Source organism: Chelmon rostratus, chromosome 14, assembly GCF_017976325.1.
Source record: "Chelmon rostratus isolate fCheRos1 chromosome 14, fCheRos1.pri, whole genome shotgun sequence".
Classification (NCBI taxonomy): Eukaryota; Metazoa; Chordata; class Actinopteri; order Chaetodontiformes; family Chaetodontidae; genus Chelmon; species Chelmon rostratus.
Window position 1 is genome coordinate 1,533,386 of NC_055671.1, and position 26,849 is coordinate 1,560,234.

The window sequence follows — 26,849 nt, forward strand, 5'->3', positions numbered from 1 at the left end:
AGGTGACCACTGCTGTCAATCAATGTGTGCATGTCACTGCCACCTGAACTGCTGCCTGTATGATAGTAGGAATTAGTTTAAACCAGGGGCATTGAGACTCTGTTATGCAAAGCCCAGCTCTTCACAAATCACACCAACTGGAGTGGTGCCACTTTGTATTAGGCTAAAGTGTACTGTTTCAGACACGTTATCAAATCAATATGCTGTGAATTTACTTTCTTGTTCTGGTTTTGAAAATATGCTGTATATTTTCCAAACTACTTTGCCAGTATTTTTTTTTTTTGTATGTATGTATTTTATCCTCATGTTATATTGCATTTGTGTTCATACATTTTATTTGCTTTGATCACTTCTGTCGCTGTCAACGTTATTTTCTCACAGATCACTAAAGTTCCATTGTATTGTATAATAGCGGCACCAATAAAGCAATTGGATCAAAGTTAATGGCTGCGGGTTTAAATTATGACAACTTGAGGATGTAAACATAATTCTATAAAACTGCTACATGATTGAACACAGACAAGCTGCACATAAGTGTGTGTCAGAGTGAAAGAATGAATTTCCCCCAGGGTATTAATAAAGTAATTGTTATTACAACTATTAAAAAGGATCTAGTTTCATGACCATGGTCATGTCCCATGATGTTGGATTCACTCACACACCACTGCCCATATTTTTGTGCCGGTCTTAAGATGGTAATATAATGGTAAAATAACAGGCTGCGGGACAGACATGCAGTAAATATACATATGTACTTGTCCGTGTGTGTGCACAGTGTGTGCATGGTTTCAGGCCATGTCTAATATGGGTCACTGGTTTGCTGACATGCTATATAAACCTGGTATTTTGGCAGTGACCAAAATCTGTGATGCACAAATCCCATGGGTAGCGTGTGTGCATGTGTGTGTGTGTGCACATGAAATAAGACAAGCAAACATACAGTAGTGCTTGATTCGTAACTATGTGAACCTCATAGTGTGTGGTCTCATCTATCGGAGTGTGTGTGTGCTGCTCAGTGGAGCTGGAGGCTTCGTGTAGAAACATATGGCCTTTAGTGAAGGAGACAGATGAAGGATAATCCCTTTGGCAGGCCAGCACACACACACAGACACACAGACACACGCACACACACAAGCAGACACACACACAAGCAGAGACACACACAAGCTGAGACACACACAAGCAGAGACACACACACACACACACACACAGTCGTGTTTCTATCATTTTTGGGGACATTGCATGCATTTCCTGGAGAATCACCCTAACCATAACCATAACCATAACCACTACTTGCCTAAACCTAACCTTAACCTTAACTTAAGTCTTCACCCTAACATGTTTGATTTACATAATGGGGGCTTACGTTTTGTTCCCATAAGAGAGGCAAGTCCCCACGATGTGACTGTGTAAACAGATTCATGTCCCCACAACATGGGTAATGCATGGCCACACACACACACACACACACACACACACACACACACACACAGACAAATAATCCAGTACTTGCTGCGTTGCATAAAGAATGAAAATATGACACGATAGTTTATCACAGTTTAGAGCTGGATGTTTGTGATAGAAAGTGTGTTTTGACAATAACTACATATCGAGCAGGCTGGTTGATGCTGAAAATTACATTGAAAAAGGAGATAATCCGTAAAAAAAAGCTCTTTCTTCATTAGTTCATATTTCTGCACAGAAACAAAGCCTGCTCCTCTTTTGAAAAGAAAAAAATTAAATGACTCCTGGAACCTCACATCCCTTCGTTTTTTTTTCTCTGATAATTATGGGCTGCTTTTGGTTTTTAAATTCTCCACACATAAATTCTTCCTGCCATGGCTGCTCCTGTGCAGCTTCTAAATGAAACAGACAGCAAAGCACTTCTTAGCTCAACGTTTCCAGTCTCATTTGACCTTAGCAGCCCAGATATAAGGCACGGATTACTTTGAGAAAGAGCGTGTTGTGCTTTGCATCTGCATGACAAACTCATCCTGAGCACGAAGTCATTGAGGAAATCATATTAGATTTAGTGTAAATCTGCTGGGCCTCACAGCTTTTCCTCCTTAATACTCATACAACGCAGGCGAGGTTTGTCTGAAACATCAAGTCAGGAAGTGTGAGCAAATAATCTGCGTAAAGCAGGGAGAAACAACATTAAGTCTTCGGTCTCATCTTAGGTTTGCTTTTGGCGAGGAAACATTAGTTACACAGAGTTAAAAATCACAGTTTCTGTATAAACGCAAACATTGATTAAGGTTTAATTATTCTCTCTCCAATGGTTTGTAATTAGAAGTCATTATCAGGTACCGCAGCATTGTTTGCCTTGGTTAATCAAGCCCAACAGATGGGTTTTAAACATCACCTTCCTGCTCTACATAGCCATTACGAACAGCAGCGGTCAATTAAAATCCTGCCCACAGGCCACAGAGGGATAGTGTTTAGTGTAAGCATACTCCACTTCCTTCACTTCACTTCAGCCACATCCACAGATACTCCCATGGTAAACCCAAACAGTGAAGCACTAAAATTTGTGAAAAAAAAAAGTGAAAAACCCTCTAGAGAAAATGCAAATACACCTTGTATGGTGGATATTTCAAAATAAAATGTAGCCCAACTCTCATCTGAAGTGTTTATGTAGGTGCTTTTAATTTTGGACAATAACATCAAAGACAACAAGTGGGGAGTTTTTTTTTACCATAAATGTCATGAGGGAAAATCATTTCGACTTCAGTCAAACATTGTCGCGTACAAAACGTTATTCCCCAGCTCAGCTTGACACATTCCAAATGTAAAGGCCAAGACTTGATTTCAATCAATATCAAGATTTCCAAACAATAAAACATAAGTGAGGTAATGTGAACAAAATAATATGCAAATTCTTACAAAATGTTAAACTTTGCTTCTACTACCATTAGTGAATTTATATATAAAAAATCACCAGTCACGCAAAGACTAAGCTATGCATGCAACACTTTTACTTTTACATGACCTTCAATTGAATGCTTTCTAAAATTCAAGTTACCTAAAACCTCAAGTTAATTAAAATTAAAAGCAATCAAGATGACTTTTTAAAAAGGACTTTTTCTACTCTGACCTACAGACTGTTTGTCTAACGCAAACTTTGCGTAGCATTAAAAAAAGTGGACAGGGTGTATAAAGACAGAAACAACCCTAAATATCAAAGAAGTCACCAAAATAAACAGGAGAACAGAATATGATTTGGAATGTGTTTAAAATTCTTTAAATATCATTTGAGCATGCTGTATATATACTGTACACTTAATTAGTAAAAAAGGGTTTGTACAAAAGCACTATGCTATGCTCTATTTGGTCGGACTTAAAATAAAATCCTGCAACAAACATATGAAAACAGGAAACAAACGTGTGCTGGGAGGAAAACTGCAGCACTGTATCTCCTCTGCCGACTGTAATGACTGCTTTCCCTCTGTCTCATCCTGTCTTTGTGTCTTTCTGGCCTTTTCAAAACACGATGGGTGAGAACATCCCGAGGGAAGAGTCTCATTATCCTATTCTTTAATGAGAGGAAAGGATACGGAGAGGGAAAAAAACTTTAGAAACTCGATGGAAGTCATTTGAAGGATGAGGTAAACTGGGAAAACTATTACAGACAAACAACAGACGAGCATCCCCCAGCAGAGGCGTCTCGAACATCAAGCATTTGGCTCCAGTTGTATTTCAGATCCAGATATTTAGCTGTTCTTAACAAAGAAATTGATACACGTCAAACCCTGGATTATTCAGACCTCAAAATTGTTTCTAGCACCCTTAAAAAAGTAAATCAGTAACTGCTGCAGCATTATATGTGTCCCCTCTTCTTGTATTGCAGCTCCAGGATTGCTGTGAGGTCTTTCTGAAGTTCTTAAGATTCAGTTAGGTTGTATGTTTTATTCTTCTGGCAGAGTCCCTAAGCGTCAAAGGGTCTGTTGTGTCTGTCGGGATAGTGTGATCTGTACTTAGCCTCCATTTCCTCCACCCAGGCCATGTTCCAGTCCCACGCAGGAACAGGCTCCAGCTCCCCGAAGGAGTCGCCTTCTGTACGAAATGACGGATAGAAGGTGCTGAGGGGGGAGGCCGGCGGAGAGAAGTCTAAAGACAGAGGAGGACGACATGTTGACATGCATTTCAATATCGAGTGGAGCGATTATATTAAAACAGGAACCATTTTGCCTTCGGAGAAGGTAACAGAATAAGTAAACATTTCAAGACCTCTGAGGTGCACCTTTCACGCTGATTCTCTGGGGAAAAGCAAATTTAGAGGCTTCTTTGAAGCTGCTGTCTGTCACTGAAAATAAAACCAAAACAAACATTGCCAATTCACATCAGCCATGTTTTGAATTCCAAAGGAACTGGTACATTTCAAAGAGCTCAGAAAGTGCAGCTGTCCAGGAATAGCAATAGTTTTTTCTAGACTGAAGGATTCAAGCTATGGAGGCTCTGCCAACTAATGCGAGAGTGTGAAAGTGCATATTACACTGTGTCCCAATCTGAAACAAGCCTATTCCTGCTGCGCCCCTGTTTCCATATGATTAGCCCACACTGTTCTTATCCTTAAAGCCACTTAACCTCAGCGTGGATAGTTCACAGACAGGTAAATGAGTTCTTTTGTCTCTGCAAATGTGAAGTTGAATATTTTCTTGGCAAGGCAACTTGTATTCAATTAAAAAAATGACATGTAGTCACATGGATGAACGACTTAATTCCTGATTTGATGCACATGATTCTCCCAGTCTTTAAGATAAAAACTGACCACAGCTCTTGATCAGCAAGTTGCTATAAGTGGGTGTGGAGTTTCATCTGATCTGAGGCTTCGGACTCATATTATTAAATTTTAACACCAGCATTCATGAGACTGCATTTTGAACTGCGGGGAAGACGGGTTTTTCAAGTTACACTGCCGTACGTGTGAAGAATAGCCGAGACAGAAAACAGCCAAAAGTGAGAGTTTGGTAAATAGAATAAAGCTGAATGGTGCCTGCAGAGGGAGGGCAGAGTGACTGATGAGGTGACACAGGAGGGAAGGATGACTCATCTGGAGGTTCAATTTGCTGAAAGGTCCAAAGTAATTGCCTGGTGCCACCCTAGACGTGCACTTAACGTCTTTGTCTCTTACGACAACGGACACAAGCACAAGGCTGACGTGCGCTTAAGGAAAACCTACTCAGACATGTTTGTTCGCACAGTCTTATTGGGGCACACAAACACATGCTAGAGGTGAGCATAAGCCTCCAAAAAGTTTTATTCTTCTTTATAGTGATTTAGAATCTTAAACGAACACTCAAAACTAACTCGTGTCATGTGTTTCATGGTTCTGTTTTCCAGATTTCCTGTATGGCCTCCAGGGCGGCTGGGCGACCAGCTGGGATCATTCATAGATGGAGGGCTCCATCTAGTGGAGGAATGCAATAAACACAGAAGGCCTGTATCCTCTAACCCACATATGTCAAAGTGATTCCATAAAGGGCTGTGTGGCTGCAGGTTTTCATTCCAACCAAAGAGGAGCACACCAGGCCAACCAATCAACATCAAGGGATCATTAGTTATCAGCTGAAGATCAGCTGATTAATTGATTCCAGCCTGGTGTGCTCCTCCTTGGTTGGAACGAAAACCTGCAGCCACACGGCCCTTTATGGAATCACTTTGACATGCCTGCTCTAACCCTTCTTCATTGTTTCAGCTCCCAAGATGTGAAAATGGTCACATCTAATCATTTCCCTGGTTTTCCAGGTTGAGCAGAACTTGTGGGATCAGTCAATAGTCAAACGAGGTTCCTCCTCTGCTTACCTGACAATGAGGTTCCACTCATGGTCTCCGCTGCCACAGCAAACAAGCGGGCAAAGTTGGTGCTGTCGTTCGTGTAGCAGCTGTCCACCGAGCTGATGAGGCTGGTGCGTGTGCTGGCCATGTTGCCGTCCATGACCGAGCTCCAGGTGTTCCACAGCGAGCTGTCCCATTCGCTGTAGCAGGACGAAGGCGAGCTCTGGAGGCGGGCACGTCGCAAACCAATTGGTGGGGCCTCATGTTCAACGGTGGCGCGGTCATCCTCCACCTGAGTGGAGTGGACTGGCCCACAGATGTAGCCCAGGGTGGTGGAGAAGGGATGGGGCAGGGAGGGACGCTGCTCAGGCAGGGCGCTGCTGACAGAGGGGAGTGGCATGGTCAGATAATTACAAATGCGATTAAGCAGTGTTAATGCAGTCACAATATGACTGATGTTTCTTCTAAAACAAAAGATCTTTTCTACAAAAATGTGCAAAATATTTGCCAGACAACTAGGTGAGTGAAAAACAGTCTGCTCTGCATCCTCACCTGCATCTCTCAGGTTTAGGACTGAGCTCCAGATACTGCGTGGCTTCCTCTGCTGTCAGGGTGCCACCCTGTTCATCATCCACTGACATGTAGCATGACGCAGCAGACAGGTGGCTGTAGGATGGGCAGGTGGTGTTGGTGGTGGTGGGTCCTGGTTGCCCACAGTGGCCTGATGCAGCACACACTGACTGGAGAGATCCCATGTCCACTGTAAGCTTTGTAGAGCGACTGGAGCTGAGGGTAGTGGAAGAGACAGACATGTAAGATTAGTTTTTCTTAGAATCATTAATGTGTCCCCTGCCATGCTGACACACAGGCACGAAGCCACATTTTGGAAATACACTTAGTCGCTGTCTTGCCAAGAAGTAATTGTGCGATAAATATAAACAGCTTAGCATGAAGACTGGAGAAGAGGGGGAGAGACAAAAGCTAAGTAAATGCCATAGATTCAGTGGCTAATATGAAACTGTACAGCTAAAAAACGTACATATAAAACATTTACGAGTTGTCTCATCAGAGATCATGCCTCATCAGATTTTCAGTATGTTTAAGAGAGATATCATGTTCTGGGGAACAATATGTCTGCTACAGCACTGATGATGATGTGATGCTTTTATACTGACTCTACTGATAAAGGTATACTGCTAGTTGAGACGGGGCTATTGTGAGAGATTAGTTAATTTTATAAGATAAAGCTGTGATAAATGCTTCATCATTCTGCACCTGGCAGCTGAACTGCTGTCACTTTTGAGGTCAATAATAACTTATTCTGCTTCAAAATTTAACACAACATACAATTTATTGTTTTTATTTGAATAATGTCCATATCAGTGGTTTCTAAATGACAGATTTTTTATATGAATATGAACACCTCTTGGATTAGTTCAGATGAACTGTGACTCTACCGATGGCTTAGAATGGACAAAGCACATGTTAAATTCTTCAGGCAGATAAAGGGATAATAATCCCGAGCAATAACGACCTCAGGTTTCACAGATGACTGACAACATTAATAGTAACATTTCAAACTCTTTCAAGTCAAAATGCTCTTCTGCTTTCACACACTTGGACTTTCTGACACCTGTTGCTTAGCAGTTTCTTGTTTTTCCAGTTGATGCTGAGAAACAACAGGCTTTCAGGTCCAGCTGCAGTCTATATATGAATATGTTTGGAAACAGAAAGAAGCCTTGCTTCCTGTGTTTTAACTCACAGATATGTATGTCTGCAAACAAGAGCCTTATGTTTTCTCTTTTTTCTACATCTTTGCCATTTCCAATTGTGGTCATTTCCTGGGCCTCGCAGTAGGAAAAAAACATAATCAAAGGAAGGAAGTTTATGTCATCTCAGACCAAAAAGGTATTAAGAAGACTCCAACATGAGAGGCTGTACGACAGGAAAACCTCATGTTTGAAAAATGGTATTCAGTTTGATTTGTTTTTTTTAATGTACGTTGGCATGTGGACCTCCTGCGGGTTTTATTTTTCAGCTTTTTTTCATCTCAAGGGAAATTGGAGGCTCTAAACGGGTCTATCGTGCATTAGAGCTAATTTCAGCAGTAAGGAATGGATATAAGGACTGCACAACTGAAACACTGCAAAGAGTGAAGTGTGAGTGTGTGTGCACACAACATATGTTACATTATGTGCGATTGTATATTTGAAGGTCTTGTAAGATATGTAACACTACCAAGCATATTGGAGGTCCTTAGGAAACAGTGTACCTCCACAGAAGTGAACAGCTGTTTTTGACATAAACCTCATCATTCATCACCTCACACTCTTCCATTAGACGGCGTCTTCATGGGACCTGCACGCTGCCACCTGTGGCAGCTAGAAAATGAGTGGTGCGTCACCAAAGTCTTTTCTGCACCCTCGAGCACCCAGTCTGAGCTGTGTGTGTCTCTTACCCTTCATCTGAGGTGAGGCTGTGTGTGTCCATGGTGTCCTCTTTCGGTATCGGTGGTGGGGGGGGCAGCACGTCCACTAGGTGTAATGATGCAGAGTAGTGCAGCAGGCGAGGACAAGCAGCAACTTTACTACACTCTGTATGTCCAGCTGAACAAAAACACAGGACAAGTTGTAATAAAATAATACATACTTACTAATTACCAGTAACCAATTATTGCCATTATTATTTCAAATGTGTATCATAGTACACGTTCTAGCTCAACTATTAGCATCAGCAACTATAATCATCATGAGAAAGGAACTGGTGTGTGGACAATACTGACAATCGGGGTGGTCAATTTGGCCAAAGTCTTCTATAATGGTATATAGAATTTTACATGTTAATGGAATATGTATCACGACAGAGTAATTGTTTCATAAATTCAATTAAGAGATGGTTTAAAATAGACATACTGTACAACACACATCACATTTCACTATTTTCTTCTTTTATCTGGAACTTCCACACAAACACAACCAACTGTCTCACATGAGACAACACTAAAAACAAAACCTTCTCTCCAAATGGAAGCTTTAAGGTTCCAAAAGAACAACAGAGATGCAACAGAGGAGCATTATCGCCACCTACTGTCGCTCTCAGCTGGACTGAAGAGGCAGCTGGATTGCTACATTCCCTCCCTGCACGGCATATACAGCAGAGACACTGAAACCATTTTCTCATATGAATTCAGGACAATGTCCACAGAATCAGGTCCAGACATTGTCCAGAGTTGCACGGCACATACTGTCATACCACCCAACTCAAGAGAAAATGAATAGATTTGTCATACCGTGCCGGCCTGATGGTACGTGACTGAGTCTCTGTTTGTAGATGCTGGAAGGACAAGCCTGGTTCCTGGTTGGCACCATGGGCACACTGTTCACTGCATGCAACTCTGGAGGGAAACAAATGAGTTAACGTAGGACACGTTACCCAATATTCTATACTGAACACTGTAAAATGTTCTAACCAAGACCAAGAATTACTGTCTGCATTCACAGAACTTTACTGCATGCTGAAGTGATGTATCAGAAGTGAACATGGTGTCAGATACAAACAAAGGAAAATAAACTGCAGTATTGGTATGACACTTCCACTTCCACCACTATTCACCCTGCTTGCTGTAGTTCTTTTCCCATGACTCCCTCAGCACACCCATCTTAGGCTGGGGGCGTATGGCCTGTTTCCACGGTAGTGCCTCCTGGCTACCGAGGGCTGAGGTCTTTGCAACAGGCTGGGTGAATATCTGGATGGTCTCAGTTCCTTGTTGATGGAGCAGACCGTGAGGCATTTTAGGGCAACGCCCAGGGCTGTTGAAGGTCTTGAGGCCGTTGCCCATCAGGTCCACGTAAAATGTGCCATAGACACCGCAGCTGTCGGTCACAATGGGGACAGCTGAGTCCAGGCAGATGGGGTCCTTCTTGGATGAGGCTGGGAGGCCTAATGAAACACAGAAGAATATGTACAGACACACTTAAGCATATTTATGGTAATGAGGTTTAAGTCAGAGTCAAACAGAAGAGCCTTGAACAGTAATTTTGAAATACCGCAGGTAGGTAATCTGTGACAAGTTTGAGGTGTTTCACACCTGCAGTACAGTTCATTTGGTGCAGAACAAGGAAAAAAAGATGCATTGCTACCTTTTAGTTCTGGTCTGTTTAGGCTTATTATAAACAAACCAGGAGCACCAAGTCTTATGGACTGACATTGATTGGACAGTTATGGTGATCCTGCATCATCAGCTCTACATGGCCCCCACAGGTAAATCAATTCTAGAGACTTATAGCAATTAAAACATCATGTTGCTGAACCTGATGTGTTTGTCTATGCTCTCTGGTGTCACAAAGAAACTTTCTGAACAGCTAACAATCAGCACATGGATTTAACAGTAGTGAAGCCTTTGAATTCATACAAATATCACACATCTACATAGAAAATCTCACACCACAAACAGACTGCATCCCAGTCCACTTGTGAACCTTGTTTCAGAGTTTGATCTGACAATTTCAAACACGCTGGACTAAACGGGTAAACACACCAGAGTTCATCTGAACCAAACCAAACAGGTTAGCTGTGAAAGCACCCTCAGAGCCTCCAATCACTCTCTAAATATATCACCACATTATCCATTTTATCCTCCATAGGATAGACTAGCATTTACATTCAGTTCATCATTTGTGTCACGGCCAAATGTGAGACCACCAATGCTGCCAGAAACCTGCCATTTCAACGCTCATCATCTGTGCCAATTTGTGATCAGTACTCACTAGCGCTCCTGATCCCTGGATGTTTCTGACCTTGGGCCCATAAGTCCTGATACTTCTGGTTGAGGGCAGGTCTCCAGCCTCCAGAGATCCAAGGGGAGTCTGGAGCTGCCATCCTGTAAAAGAGGCACATGTCACTCTCAGGAAAAGTACTTTAGTATCGTCTTTTATGAAAATACTTATGAGAGTCATTCAACCTGAATTAAAACTATGAAGATAGCTATTCTACTGTACTTCACATTGGTTAAATGAATCTCTGGTTGTCATCAGAAGTATCAGATTGTCTATACTCATATTTTCTATATCATTAAACTAGATTTAGCAGTTTGGATTTATTCTGATGACTTCAGCCTCATGACATTTTATACCGTATGTGTAAACACCACGTTCTGCCAATATTCTCCACTTTACCTGTGTTTTATGATGAGGTCTTCACTGGCTAGTCTGTGCAAACCTATGAAAAAATATACAACAGCTCTTTTGTCATTTTGACAAGACTTTAACCTTTTGATACTGAGCACCTTTTAACATGTTGAACATTGAACCTCTCAGGAGACACACCTTTAGCCCTGCCACGTCCTGGTATCAGGCGGCCTGTCCTGCTGTGGCGTTTGAACAGGCAGACAGCTGCAACCATCAAACCGCACCACAGGAGGGCACCAATGCTGCCGATCAACACTGGGTCCTGAAGCAGAGCCAGGACCTGAGACAAATCCCCTCTCTGGTTGTCTGACTCAGGGGAGCTGCCAGTTTGTGGGTCTGAAAAGCAAACAGAAAGCAGATGAAATAACATAATATGTCACGGTAACGTCTTTAATGTGGTTAGACCCAGGCTGGATTTTATCTGTGCACTGTCCTAAAACTGAAAATAACAGCAACATGTTCCTCAAGTGCCCTTTTGCTCACTGATGACAAATCCATGGGGGTCACTCAGCGTTCCTACTCCAGCTCCATTGACAGCTGCTATGGTGAGCCAATATCGTTTCCCTGGTTTGAGAGCAGAGATGTCAAGGTTGTGTTGGCCACTATCCACTGTCCAGTTTTGGTACTGCTGCTCCTCAGATTCCACACACCACACCTGAAAAGATAGTTTGCAGACTTAGAATCTTTTTATCAAATGCTTATCAAAGTACTGCAGCTCTCTGCTCAGGAGGTTAGGGTTAGGGTTAGGGTTACTACAGTGGAGTGTCAGGAACTGTTCTGATTAGTGATTACCTGGTAACCCTGTAGGATACCGTTGTGGGTTTCAGAAGGAGGAGGTCCCCAGCTCAAATGGATGGTGTTATTCTGCTCATGGCTCACTGTTATGGACACACTCAGTGGGGGGGCACTGGGCACTGTACAAAGAGGGTTGAGTTTACCATGATCTTCTCAACATGGCTCTACTGTGTATCCAATCCAGTAAAACACGTGTAATTGTTTAAAAGCAAAAAAGGACACATATTATTGCACATCAAGTCATTCCTCACCTTTCTCAGGGACTCTAAGGTGCCGGGTGTTGCTCTCCCTCCCATACAAGCTGCTGCCATAGGGACGAACTTTGAACTCATACTTGTAGCCTCTCTTCAAGGGGCCCACATGAGTCTGGAAGGCGGGCAGTGTCACCTTCTTCGCTGTCCAGTCCGAGCTGGCAGGCAGCAGAGAGCGATAGAGAACCTCGAAGCCATCGAGGTAATGAGGCTGGGCTGGGAGGGACTGGAGCTGGAGAGAAAGGAAACACATCATGGGGCATATATCTGAAATGGTTGAACTTTCTCTGAAACCCTCTGAATGAGCTTACTCATACCTTCCATTGTACTTGGGATATGTTAGACCCAGGAGCCACGATGCTGACATTTTCCAGAGCAACTCGCAGGGCTGACAGCTCTTTGTGGAGGTCTTTCTGCTTAGTGCTGGCAGCCTCTGGAACACAGGAATTTATTTATTCATATCTATTCATTTATTGATAGAATTTTAGGTGGAGGGAGTGCCAGGGGGTGCAGCACCCAGGCCCAGGTGGGCCCCCGTTAGCAGTTTGTGAACAGCACAAAAGAGCACAGTGCAATAACATGAAGGATGATTTCATTATGGCTAAGGTTAATAGCACTTTTTCTCATCTATCTTAATTAATCACTGATTTAATGCACCACTCAGCACGCTAAGCGACCCAAATCAAACACACCCACAATGCACGACCAACAGGTACAATCTGGTTTGAGCTGAAAGAAGACTCACACAATGTCATTAGAACAGGAGAGGACAACAGCTACTCACTGATGGTTGTATGGTTGTTAATGGCTGGCAGCCGCTGTTGCCTTGCAAGATAGTGTTTAATCATCTGAGTTTTGTCCTCAGGTTAATTCTCGTGAGGTCATACTGAATAAGGAAGTTGATTTATATATTTAGTCCAAAATCACTTGAATGCATAGACTGCAAGGTAAAGTTTATAGAAAAGGAATTAAAGTTGGTTTGGACAAGGGCCCAACGGTGCAGTTTGTTTCCAGTCCTGGTGTGGTGTGAGGCTGCCTCCTCAGTGGTACATATGTGGAAATGAAATGTTGTAATGCCTGTCCACATACCTGATAAATGCAGTGTGTATGTAACATCAAATTTCAAAATAACCTGCCATGTCAAGTCACACCAATCAAACAAGCTGCTGTGAGGAAACCGCTACGAGCTCCATTTGGAGGAAAATCCAAAAAAGCATTTTGACATCTGGTGGGCAGTGTGTATAGAGCGCTGCTGTGGCCCATGCCTTATCACAGAGGCTTCAAATCTTTGAGCCATGAACAGTATCAGCCCTCTGAACATTTGCTACCAGAGTGAACAATACGATTCAATATGATTCTGCAAAACTAGCTGAATAATAATTCTATGACTTTATAGTCTATTTTAGCTGTAATTACCTTGAAGTTAGAGCAATCCCTGCAGCATTTCCCTTCAGCACTGCCTGCCATGCCCAAAGCAACAATATGCTGATTTTGTACTGTTGATAAAGTACTGTTGGTTGGCGTCCTGGCGGCCTGAGTATTACGGTGCTGACCATGAAGCACAATGTCCCTGGTTCATGTCTGGCCAGGGGCTTTCCCCATTACTCTCCCACCTCATTTCCTGCCATCTCTCTATTGTCTGCCATCTAATAAAGGTATAAAATGTCCACAAAATAATGTTTTAATATTTCCTAAAGAACTGTAGATCAGTACAGGGAATCTGTCTCTCTTGTGTGCTCTCTTTTCTGTTATAAGGGCTCATTTGCAAGTTAGATTAAATAATGTGATCAAAAACTGAAGCTCAGCATTTAAACGGTGGATCCGGGAACCCCTGCTTGTTCACACAGCAGCTTACCTTCAACCTGTAGCTGTGCGCTGGCAGTGACCACACCTACATCATTGACAGCGGTGCAGGTGTATTTCCCAGCGTCCTGGGCTGTCACATAATGGATCTGGAGAGTCTGGTCTGGGTTTACAAGATACCTACACACAAATACAGACAGTTACTTTTCACATTCACCATCCCTTGAATCTCTTTTTAAATTATTGTAATTTTCATTTACAACCAGGAAAGAAATAGGCCATAAGGAAACCTACTGGCAGCTTAGTGGTCAAAGCTAAAGTTAAATAACTTAAATGTGCGCATTGGGATTATGAAAGGGGATGGCTGACAAGGCTGAAGAATGTGTTCAATCTAACATTTGAGCAGTTAGTTAGAACAGATTCAGGTTAAATTGGTTCAGAACAACTGTCAAACCAGAAAAGTGAGGTCAGATCTCTAAGGAGTTTCTTAGAGGTAAAGAAACATCATTTAGTGAAACATATACTTCCTGTTATCTGCACGTTGTGGTAGTCTGAAAGCAAATATATATTTCATGTCTGTGTATTTCCATCATAAAGTACCTGCCGTTGGGCAGAGGCCCCTGCTCCCTGCTCCAGACCACAGCAGGTGAGGGGTCACCTTTAGCTTGGCAGTAGAACTGGGCAGACTCCCCCGTCCTCACAGAAACATTGTCTGGCTTTAGCACCAACACAGGTTTGGCTGCAGCAGAAGATAAGAGCAACTCAGCACTGCATTGCACTGTGAGGTACCTGGGTGCCATTTGGTTCACTCAGAACGTGGGGCTAAACTCAAAATTGGTACTGTTAAAGCAGTAATGAGCAGTAACGGGACTGTCGTCTCACCCAGCACAGAAAGCCGAGCCGCCCTGCTCGTTCTCACTCCCGCAATGTTGCTCGCCACACACACATAAGCACCTGAGTGGTTCTTCTGTGCAGGAGCGATGATCAGCTTCCCACTCAGCACCTGCAGCACGAGCACAGTGCAGAGGGGGGGGACACACGAACGTCGGTGGAATTTAAAGAATCGTGATGATGTCACATTAGTCAGCCCCGTGTGTGTGTTCTGCTGCTGCGTTTGTATGTTTTTATTAGATTTAGAGGTAAACTAAACTAGAGACACTTTGTCTGAAGACTATATCGAGAGTAATGTGGAGAAATATTTATTTGGACTTTTTGGAGTTAACATATCTCTTTGGGTGACTTAAATGTATACGTCAGTTCAGCAGCAACGAACTATCAAACTGTAACATAAAGCAATACTTCGATAGAGACTAGAGCTGAAGTTCTTTACTTTCCTAATGTCTGTGCTTGCCTTCTCATTTCTGATTGGATGTCATGGTTTATCCTCATCACATCAGCACACTCTAACAGAAGACACTTGCCCTACAGGAATATGTAACCCAGCTGTCTTCATTTATCTGCTAAAGTGAAGTATTTTTGCCATTCAGACAGAGATGTCCGTTACATTATTCATACATTCATACATTATATTATTCTTATGGCTTCATTCCAACATGGCAGGTCACTGACAAAGAAGAGACACAATGTGATCTCTGGCATATGGTGTGCAAAGGGAGCAGTGACTTGAAAAGCAAAAATATAAAAGTCATTTAAAAGTAACTGCTTATTCAGACAGGAGATCAACATGTAAAACTGCAGGGGGCTTACAGTGTAGTGATGATCAGTGGTGCTGATGGGCAAGCCATCATTCTTCCAGATGACATTAGGTTCAGGGTGTCCCATCGGGGGGCCACAGTTTAAGACAGCAACCTCCCCCTCTGCCACCTCCACATCACTGGGCTGCACACTGAACTCCTCCTGCAACACTACAACAACAGCGGCAGGGTTAGACTCGATTAGTCCACACAAACGTCATACGTGACGACTGAATGCTAAATAAATCAGACAGCCCTGTCACATCAACAGCCATAAATACCGTCCTCTGAACTGTGATGGGGATTTTAAACAAACATTTCAAAGGAGGTGTCAGCTGGACAAAAGTGAATAAACAGAATAAACATGTCACATTAACTCATATTCACCCTCTCAACCATGCGTGGGTCCCAGGCCATCTTTAACAGCTCTAAAAATATACTTAACCTTGGATAATCACGTTGATACTTGACATGACTTTTCCTAATATCTTGAGAATCTGTTCTAAAACTGATCTTGAATTGATCACGTTTCAGAAGTCGACTACAGTAAATGACTCATTACATCTGTTTATGCTCTCAGAGACCAAAGCTGTAAAACACAGTTACATGCAAAACATGTTCACATGTTCCGTATCTGTGTTCTGGTGTTGACAAGACTTTTTGAGCTGCCCTACCTCTCTCACATCCAAACTCAGTCCATTAAGATTTCTGTTAGTAGACTTCTACAACAGTTGTTTCATAAGAGGTCTAACATGTAGTGAAGCCTCTAAGGAAAGGTTTGTATTTGGGATAACATATTGCACATAAGGACTGCACGGTGGCTCGGTGGTTAGCAGCGTCGCCTCACAGCCAGAAGATCCCCGGTTCGATCCTGCCTGGGGTCTTTCTGTGTGGAGTTTGCATGTTCTCCCTGTGCAGCGTGGGTTCTCACCGGGTTCTCCGGCTTCCTCCCACAGTCCAAAAACATGCTGAGGTTAATTGATAACTCTAAATTGTCCATAGGTGTGAATGAGCGTGTGGTTGTTTGTCTGTATATGTAGCCCTGTGGTAGGCTGGCGACCTGCCCAGGGTGTCCCCTGCCTTCGCCCGAGAGACGGCTGGGATAGACTCCAGCCCCCCCCCCCCCGTGACCCTGCAAAGGATTCAGCGGTGTATAGATAATGGATGGATGGATATTGCACATAACTTGGTCAGTGAATGACACAGAATATACACACACACACTTTACCTTAATATATAAAGTGGACAGTTGCTGTGTCTCTTTATTCAACCTACTATGTTCCCATCACTCTAATCCTGTAAAAATCATCTAAAAACACTGACACATCTCTAAAAATTATCTAAAAAACACTGACACATCTCTAAAAATCATCTAAAAACACTGACACTTTCAAAAATCCTGAATGGGAACTGTCTGCTGTCCTGTGTGGCCCTGTCTGGTGCTGTCCTTTAATGTCAAATCAATAACACGTTATCACAAAACTACAGTAAAATAAATGTACAAGATGTTATGCAGACATGGCAGCATGAAGTTGGTATAAATATTGATGGGGATAAATGGACTAAGATATGGACTCAAACAAACAAAATTTCAGTGTGTAACCGTGCCAGATTGTTGCAATTCAAGATCGTCCACCGTTTATAAATTTCGCCTAACAAAAGACATAAAATGAACTCTAAACTCTCACCTGCATGTTTAAAATGTAAAATCTCAGTTGGAACCTATACTCACTGTATTTGGTCCTGTCCTAAAATTCAAACATATTGGATGGATGTTTTGCAAGATCTGGAAAATATATTTGGTGTTGTGTTACACATGGACCCTCTTTCTTTGATCCTAGGTTACCCCAGTCAAGGTTCTATTGTGGGTGTTGACTCTACAAGACTGTATAATATCCTTACATATGCAGCAAGGAAGAACATCTTTCTGTCTTGGATAAGTGACAAACCCCCCACTAAATCAAACTGGCATAAGATAATTATGGAATGTTTTCCCCTTGAGTACCTGACCTGCTTGCTTCACTCGTCAGAAGGACAGTTTATGAATATTTGGACTCCATATCTTCGCTTTTCTAACTCCTTAGTGGCTTCAGTACTCTCAAGCGCTGTCCTTGGCTAGCCTTTGGCTCCTTTCCTGCATATTATTACAGCCTGACAATTTGAAACTTCTAGAATTGTGATCCGGGGTATATTTTTATTGATATATTCATTTTATTTCATTTATTTGACTAGGCTGTCTAGACCAATGTTGTACTGAGCGCTGTTGATGTTGTATTATTGTTGTTATGTTAATATGTAAAAAAAAAAAAAAAAACTCAATAAACATATTTGAGAAAAAAAAAACTACAGTAAAACTCCCAGTCTGTACGTTTGCAATATGTACTGTTCACTTTTCAGTGTGTCTCCTCCCTAACCGAACATCACTGTGATTTAGTGGCTTTACTCCTCAGCAGCAAAACCAGCCTTTAAAGCCTGTTCGCGATCATTAAAGTGAAAATAACCGTGTGAGGGGGTTTCTCTACAAAAGAAAACACTTACAGTACATTAATTCTGAGGTGGAATCTAAAAAATGTGATCATAAAACTATTCTGGGACAATTAGCCTTTCCTAACCGTTAGAGACACATGATAGACAGAGATGTTTTGGTATATGATCAGTGACAGAAACTCTATTTCTGCTGCTCTGTCTCTGTGCCTTTTTTTGTCCTCTGCAGCTCTCAGTGTCCTGCAAAGACAAGACAAGCAGCTGCTGCATGTCGCCTGCCTCACTGGGGTGAGTAAACAGTGAGGGTCCGAGGTCAATTAGTCTCACTGTTTGACCCCCTGCGATCCAGCAAACATTGACATTGGACCCCCTCTGCCTCTGTCACCACATACGTCTTCATCAGCCCTCTGTGTGTGTGTGTGTGCTCACATTTACAACAATGAAATAATTGGCTTTAGCAAAGGCTGAACATGGATCAGCCACGCAGCAGATATACATATACTTAGGAAAATACAACTTCAATCGAGATTATAAACTTCACATGTCGATAAAATAGAAGATTGCATGTCATTAAATCTCTTCATTGAGCTCCTGCTGTTAACGACTTTAGAACAAGATGGTTTATTCGATAATTTGGTGTGCCAAAAGAAACAGTAATAGGTCTCTACTTAGAGATGTAGCTCTTAGCAAAATTATCTTGATTTAAGTGAAAGTAAGCTACTTCATGCAGATATATTCTTAGTAGGTGAGAATGAAAAGTATTGGCAGAATGTGCTTAATGTGGCAAAATGTGGCTAGAAGTGGAGATGAGATGTTCAGCGATTAACTGCGGGATCTGACATCATCATCAGCGGTGTTAGTGTTTGAGTTCATTCAGCAGGTAGACCACAGAGATCCATGCTGAGTAAAGTGAAACTATAAGGATGTGGTTTTCCACACTTACACACCACTGTGTCCTGCCAGGAGGTGCAGTAAACATGTGGAATATAATAAAGGTCATTACAGCGTAATTCAGCTGTTTCTGGGAGTTCATGAGCTGACGCCTCCTTGGGCCACCTGTGGAGATAAGGAATGGGACCCTCCAACACGCAAGCAGACTTTTGCATATGCCTCAACAGCAGTCTCACCTGCGACATACAGTGAAGCATTGCGGCTGGTGGCCTCGCCTGCACTGTTCCTGGCCACGCAGGTGTAGACACCTTCGTGTGACGGCCCTCGCCTGCCGTCTCCTACGCTCAGGAAGAAGAGGCTCCCCTCCGGCAGAGCTATGGGCCGCAATCCATCTCCCTTTGCCATCTCCAGAGGCTGGCCGTTTCGCAGCCACTCGATGGTCACCTTGGGGTTGCCGTCCGCCCGGCAGGAGAGCGTGGCGGGATTCCCGACTTTCACCACCACGTCAGAGGGGTGGTGGACAATGCGAGGCGGCGTCTCCTCTGTGCGAACCCTGGAACCTGAGGAGAGTATGGAGATTTTTAGAAACTGCAAAGAGCATTCAAGTGTATATTTAGTAGCAGAGCGTCCAGCGACATTCTGGATGTTGTAGTTGTGTGTTCACGATCACAGAAATATCGTGAATGCACTAAGCCCAGACGATCAGAAGTGATGCACAGATCCAACGGCTCCTCTCCTGATCCCGACTTTAGGCCATCTATGGATTCTGAATGCTGATCACAGTCACTGCTCTTTTCCCCCCAACTTTAAAATCTACATACCTCACTGGTTGGTGATCATTTTTGTGTTAAGTAGGTTAGAGTCGTGACTGAATGACTGTAATTTACAGAAGAGTTTAATGATTACACTGATGAATGACTGTATTTAATCTGGATCGGTCATGCGTGCCTGTATCCATCCAGCAGATATAGTGCAGGGTGATTTAGGTGATATACTGCATACATTTGAGCTCATTCTTCTGCAGATAAGACCCTGCAATGTAAATATTAGTATTTTTTTGTTTTAGAAGAGCCACACCCAGCAGCAACAGCAGCGCCTAGCACCATGCATCGCCCTTTCTGAGTTCATTCAGCTGGCAACAGAACACCCAACAAACAAGTTTAAGCCTTGCTACCAACAAACAATGTCTATTTGCATCCAGCAGCAGTGGAATGCCATTGTTTGAACTTCCCATGGAGCTAGATGACCGCACTGAAGGAAACAGGGAGACTGCGATCAGCTTCCTGACAAGAGAGGAAGGTCGAAGATCTCAGGGACATCAAGCCGAACAAAAGCAGACTGGAACTTCCCCATCAGCAGCATATCCGCAACAGAACAAAAGGCACTCCGTGGAATTTCACTGTTGACTTTTATAGATCTGATTCGCAAACCAAAGAAACATTTTAAAAATGAAGCTGCAATCACTTCATGTCAAGGCGGCTTCTAGGCTTAAAAGGACGTGGAGGACTCTCACAGATGCTGCATCCTGTCTCTCACACACGCAAAGAAACGTTTAGCAAAACTTCAGCTACATGTTGCATGCTGCCTGAGTAACTCAGAAAAATAAGAGGCTGCCAAAAAGTAAAAAAGAGTGCAAGATGTTCAAGAGCAAGAATCATCAGAGAAATGTTGAATTTTTTCACACCTGAACTGAAATGGTCCTAATCTGGCCAATTATTTCTGGCTGCCTTAAATGGGCTGGGACAATCAACAAAAGAGTTGTACTTGAGCTGTTCACTCATTCATTCACTATAGCCAGAAATACCTCCAAATTAGAGCAACAATAGCCTGTTTAACCTCATTGTCACTACATGAAGAGGAAAAAGAGGATGCAGCATCAGTGCGATGGTCAAAATATTCATGGGGCTCTGTGCATTCCTTAAAGCTGTTTTCTCAGGAGGAAGGTTGCGATGAGGATGCTTCAATGTGTCTCAAAGAACCTATATACAAAAAGTATTCAAAAGTGTGTGGGAAAGCAAGGCAGGCTCCAACCAAACAACACACCATCAGACTCAACCCCCCTGACCCACATGTTGGCACAGAGACCTTGTGAGCTCTTGTTGTGGATACAGCTGAAGCGATTGCTTGGTTGTTTGATCAAATAGTCAACAGAGAAGTCATTGGCAACAATAATCAATCACTTATTTGAGCAAAATGTCAAGCTTTCCCTCTCTGCACGTGTATTTGATAGATAATAAAAAGAATTGGTTGTTACAGCTCTTGATATGAAACAGATTTTACTCTGTAGTGCTCAGTGAAGCAACAGTGTCAAACCTTTGTGTTCAAATACATGCAGTTAATGTTGCATTTATCACATTGGTTCATTTGCAAGACATTTCTCAATTATCTGAAATGAAATATAATGTGGCTTTTACTGTTTGTAGTCACAGGTGGAACTTTAGTTCTTCTTAGATCAAGTATTCAAGTTTCCTCTTTACCTGTTAGTATTCCAGGAAGGGTTTGAGCGGGCACTGTGGGTTAACTATCATCCCCTAATGGTTTCAATGAAGGACTCATCAGTACCCTCAGCTTCAACAGCGGTGCAGATGATGCTGAGCTGCTGCAGACTGAGAGCTATCAGCAGGAGTTTCCTGTGGAAGTATTGGGCTGTAAAGCCCAATTCAACCTATATGCTCAATATACCATCATCTCCATTTTAACGCACTTCATTAAGTCTAATAAATAAGTTCTGTTGAACATATTTATATTTGTAATAGTCATTAATTCGGGGTTCTACAACAACCAGAGGACAAAACATGGCACAGGATTTACAACGTTTCAGTGTTATAAATCAACACAATTCAGTTCAGTTCTATTCAGTGAGAATGGCTCAAGTCAAACGTACTCACCTGAGAGCAGAACTCCAAGCACTGAACAGCAAACGCTCATGAAAACACGTGAGCTCATCTTCAACGGCGAGGGCAGTAGTCATAGAGATAGCGTTACTTTCTGAAACCAGCTGTGAAGCGGCGGCTTTTTATTTGGCTCACTGCGTAACGAACTAAACGTTTTACGCAACCATTTTCTCCTTTCTCTCTTTTCAACTACATTTGGAATTTAAGTAGAAACTCTACTTGAAAATTTCTGTGCTGTAATGAAAATCAGCGCCAACTTCATCTCACCTCCCTGTAACCGGACTAACGTCAAGACAGCGGAGTGACATGAAGCTGACAGGAAGTCAGCTGGGCTTTCAAAATAAAGCCCATCTATCTAGCTATCTATACAGATACAAATTTTGCCTAATGACATGTATCTATATCTATGAATAACGTTTTGTTATTGTTGTTGTATATTTTGATTTTCCTTATTTGATGCAAAAAGAGAGAAAAAAATATTAAAGAGAAAAAGTGGTTGATTATGTATTTATTATAACTGTTATAAGTTAGTTATAACTGTACTTTTGCACACAGCAGTGGAGTCTGTGAGACATGAACAAGGACGAAGTAAAGTCAGTGTGGACAAACAGGAGAGTTAAGACCTGTTCCATTTCATTAAGATTTATTTGTATTTCTAAATAACTTCCTTCATGACCAGATCACTTAGTTTAGCATCTGTCTAAAAATATGCATGCGCGCGTGTGCGCGCACACACACACACACACACACACACACCCATGTATGAGAGAAATCCCACAGCAGTCTGAATCTGAGTGGAGTTTTTTTTTCCTTTTTCATGATAATCTAATTAAATAGAAACGGCTGTTAGTGGATGTATTACTCTTTGCTGTGTAAACATAAGTCACTGTCTCACTTTGGCTGATTGTGGCAGTGGCTCTGTCGACACTGTGAGGAGGCAGGAAGTTGAGTCTAAACAATAGAAGGAAATTATGTATCTGTATGAGGCCACTAAGTATTTCAACTTTAAGTAAGCAGTTTGCATTGGAGGCTGGTCTCTACAGAGTGTTTTTTTATATTTTAAATTAGCAGAATATTACATAAGAGTTTTTTTCTTGATCACAAAAATCTGAAATCACTGAACTACAAAGACTTTCACTTGAACATAATAAAAAATACTGGCTTTGTGTCCCAATTTCATACTACAGACTAATTTAAAGCAGGTTTTAAGTATGTGGGGTGTTGCTGGAAAAATAAATGTCCTCAAAAAAGTCAGAACGCATACCAAAAGATTAGACGGTGCTGGACTATCGTCCCACATTACAATGCACAAAGGAAATTGAGGTGATACTCAAAGAGTCTAGAAATTAAAATTGATTGTGAAGTGCAGTGGTGAGACATTTTGCCTTCTTTTTATTTATTGACTTTCTAAAGTCACAGTTCCGCTGATGTCTGGCAGTGCGATTATTGTAGAAGTTCTTGCTAGAATAAAACAGTAAAGTATGCTGAGTTCTTGTATTCTTACTGCAAAAACAATATACTGAGTGATACACAGCCTAGGTGATGAATTCCTGACTATTTACTATGATGTGATGGTATAAAGTATAAAAAGTAATACAATCCATCCCAGATGCAAATTTGGGATGGATAAAAAAACACTCTAGAAGCTGAGTTACTTCCAAGTTCCACCACGAAGCAAGGGCAACCCAGAAATAAGTGAACTACCACTAGTTCATTCCTTGCAATGGCTCACATAAATAAGGCATTGTTTAGCGAGCTGTTCATTGTGAGGCTCAGAAAGGCCCAGGGCTAAGTGATGGATGTTTATATTGATCCAACAACTTGGGCTTGATGGCCCCGGCATCGGCCAGCTTTCAGTCTACAACAAAAGGTTTAGAGAGGATGAAGGATGAGTCCCGGCTAAACACAACCCATGGGAATGGTGCTGGGCCGAGATGTGCCGAGGGAAGGAACCTCTTTCAGGCTGTAGACCAAAGGTCAGGATAAGTGTTGGAACGGGCACGGAGGGCGGGATGGAATACGAAAAAGAAAGAATGTGTCAGCTATAGTGAGGAATGTGATAAAAAGTGACTTCAGAGTAAATTCTGAGTGTAACTCAAGTGTGTTTTGTAAAGGAATTAACAATCACTGTCAACATCAATGACCGCTCTAAGCAAGTTTAAACAAAAATGTATTCTGGATTGCTGCACGCTGTGCCTCCGTTTCTTAGTGACTCAAGCTAATGGAAATAATTAAAGAGTGGGAATGACAGCAGGATGTTTATCTCACAGTAAGTTCTTCTTTCAGACACGCTATAATTGCATTCCATCACAATTACATTTTCTCAATTTGAATCAATTTGTTGAATAATCCATCTCTGAAGAATGAAATATCACATGCAAAACTTTCTCACAGAGTTGCAATTAAACCTTTAGAAGTGAGTAGATCAGTGCTGTGCTCTGCTGACACAAAGCAACACTCATTTTACACACAGTTAGAGCATGATTATGATTATTACGTTTGGAAGATTGTGAAATATTTTGCTCAGCACATTTTTCATTTGTCTTAAAATACTGTCTTTCTTCGATGACATTTGAACCCTCATGTGGTGTTTGGTCTTAGTTACAGCTCAAAGCCATACTTATCATGCTTTCATCACCTTGGTACTTCCTAACTTGTTCTAATTGTATGAGAATAACTTAGAAACATTATTTTACTGATGATGTGCTTCAGGAAGCTGCTAACGAGAATGTCACATTAACTCTGTTCGGACTTACAGACCCCAGCTATAAAATATAATTCAATACAGTGGGTGTTGATACAGTATGTTCTATAACCATGATCGATGTAGACACTACTTTTCACACAACACTACCCCTCCCAAATCTCAAATAGTAATATGTTTGTATAACTGAGAATCTGAACTCTCTGTGTTTAACTACCCCAACCCTCTTAAAATTACCCTGCAGTGTAACATACTATACATATAGACATTTTGACAAACAAAAGGAATATATATTTTAATCACGCATATAACATATAAACATAATATAAACAAAGTATTTCCTTATTTGATGTAATAACATACTTTATGGTCATTACTGTATTTTTTTTCAACAACCCATCTTGGGTTTTAATGAAGTCATAGTGATATAATAAAGTCAAAACAAATATATTTTAAAGAAGAAAAGTGCCTAATTGATTATTTATTTACTCATGATAATTGGTACTATTTTTTCAGCAGTGCATGTCAGGGTTAAGACCTGTTTTATTTTATTCAGATTTTTAAATTATTTTAAAATAATTTCCTACATGGCCAAATCGCTCAGTTTAGCAGCTGATCTCAGCTCGTGAGATGCATCAGAAGTCTGTCTATTATTGCATCGTTACCTACATTTACAGCCGCATGCACAGACCTTGCATGACAAAACGTCAGTTCATGTGCAGCAGGTTGCAGCCCGTCGTGTTGCGTGCCTCTAGTCTGCACAGCTGTGGGAGCGAAGGGCTCACCTTTCCTGCGGTGCGGCCTGCTCCTGTGAGGCGTGTGCTGGCGTCGGACCCCGTGACGAACATGTTCCTTGGCCTGGCTCTTTGACCCCTTGTTCAGTCCTGGCTCTGTTGTACAGATGTCTTGGCACCTGCACCTCTGTGAGTACTCTGCCCAGGTGAAGAACCAGGACACCCAGAGAAGCCACGCAGCAACCCGCATCTTCAGTCGACACTTCCTGGATGCAAGATCCGAACGCCTACCGCAGCGTCACTGTACCATCCATACCCTCAACAAACTCTGAACTCCCTGCTGTGGCACTCCCCAGGCATTCAGCATGTGACCTGTCCTACACTCCGCTTGTTATTTGGAAACGGTCAAACAGCTTTTCATATTCCTTAAACATGGCTGTGTGCTCCTCTTCCCTCCCTCTTTGATTTGGCTGCTCTTGGTCTCCCCATCTCCCTCTTCTTTGGGACCTTTTTTCCCCCGAGGAGGGAGAAGTTGGGGGGAAACAATGATCAAAAAACAAGTTTCAGACCTCATGCTGAGCGAATAGTGAGGGGAAGGGGACCAAGGGGTACTGTCTTGTCCAACAACATCTGTGCCATTCATCCTGCAGAGGGGGGGTGCTGCAGAAAACAAGACTCAGTCTAGGGGAGGAGGGAGGCGAAAGGAGGTTGAAATAAGGGGGAGGTAACACAGAGAGGCCTGTCAGATCAGTTCCATTAATCAAATGTCTACCATGTGACTGATCAAATGCAGCACAAAAGTTTTAGATTATGTAGAGCACGACATTTGTAAAAAAAAAAAAAATCTCTGCTGTGATCATTCTGAAAACAAAGTATTTCATCTAAAATGAGCAAAAAGTGTAAACAAAGGTGCACTCAGAAATATATGAGGTTAGTCTTTCTTTCTGCATCACAATGTAGAATTTCATTTCAAGATCACGTGCTCAGATTTAAATTATCGGACCAGAAGAATGTTTCTTTTGACAGACAAGAGCTTCAAAAAAGACAAAATGGGTACAAAGGCTTCTCTTTCTTTCACTGCGTTGCTTTAATGTGGCACCCCCCCCCCCCCCCCCCCCACACACACACACACACCACCACCACACCACCACCACCACCACCACCCTCCGACTCACTACCCAACCTCCCACCAGTCAACTAGCCAAGCAAATTTGTAGCTGGCTGTCTGCACAGTATGGGTCTCATACATCATCTTGGCTTGCCCATAAGAAGCAAACAAAAGTACCAAGTCAACCTTGTCAGAATGTTCTGCTTTAATTTCAAACACAGTCGGTTCGTCTGTTTTGAGTGGACTCCCAGAGAGTACAGAGATTGCACTTCTGATTTGCTCTGCGTTTTATCTGCCTGTAAACAAAAACAAATGGGGCTCCATACAAAGTAGCTACTGAAGATGGTTTGAGACTTTGGCCCTGTTTCTGCCTCTCATCAGTTCCTGCATACCCTCAATCAAAAGAGATGACACCGCATTAGAACTGAAAATAATGAATTCCCCTACAGTGCTGAGAAGGAAAGACAAAAAGAAATCCATTTCTGAGTTGACTAAGCATTGTTTTTATATCAAATAAGGAATCTATA

At 42.2% G+C, this 26,849-nt stretch overlaps 1 protein-coding gene across 1 annotated transcript; it reads right to left on the reverse strand.

Annotated features, from left to right (window-relative positions):
- Window positions 1-2,699: 2,699 nt before the first annotated feature.
- Window positions 2,700-25,464, reverse strand: robo4 (roundabout, axon guidance receptor, homolog 4 (Drosophila)). Its single transcript, XM_041952688.1, has 19 exons — window positions 25,266-25,464; window positions 19,119-19,442; window positions 15,521-15,678; window positions 14,696-14,816; window positions 14,414-14,552; window positions 13,866-13,993; window positions 12,328-12,443; window positions 12,011-12,242; window positions 11,757-11,878; window positions 11,448-11,619; window positions 11,103-11,300; window positions 10,953-10,995; window positions 10,545-10,657; window positions 9,391-9,717; window positions 9,068-9,172; window positions 8,237-8,372; window positions 6,331-6,564; window positions 5,806-6,155; window positions 2,700-4,110 (listed from the first exon to the last, which is right to left on the reverse strand). The coding sequence occupies exons 1-19, from the start codon at window positions 25,462-25,464 to the stop codon at window positions 3,929-3,931; spliced, it is 3,399 nt and encodes a 1,132-aa protein (XP_041808622.1). The 3' UTR covers window positions 2,700-3,928.
- Window positions 25,465-26,849: the final 1,385 nt, after the last annotated feature.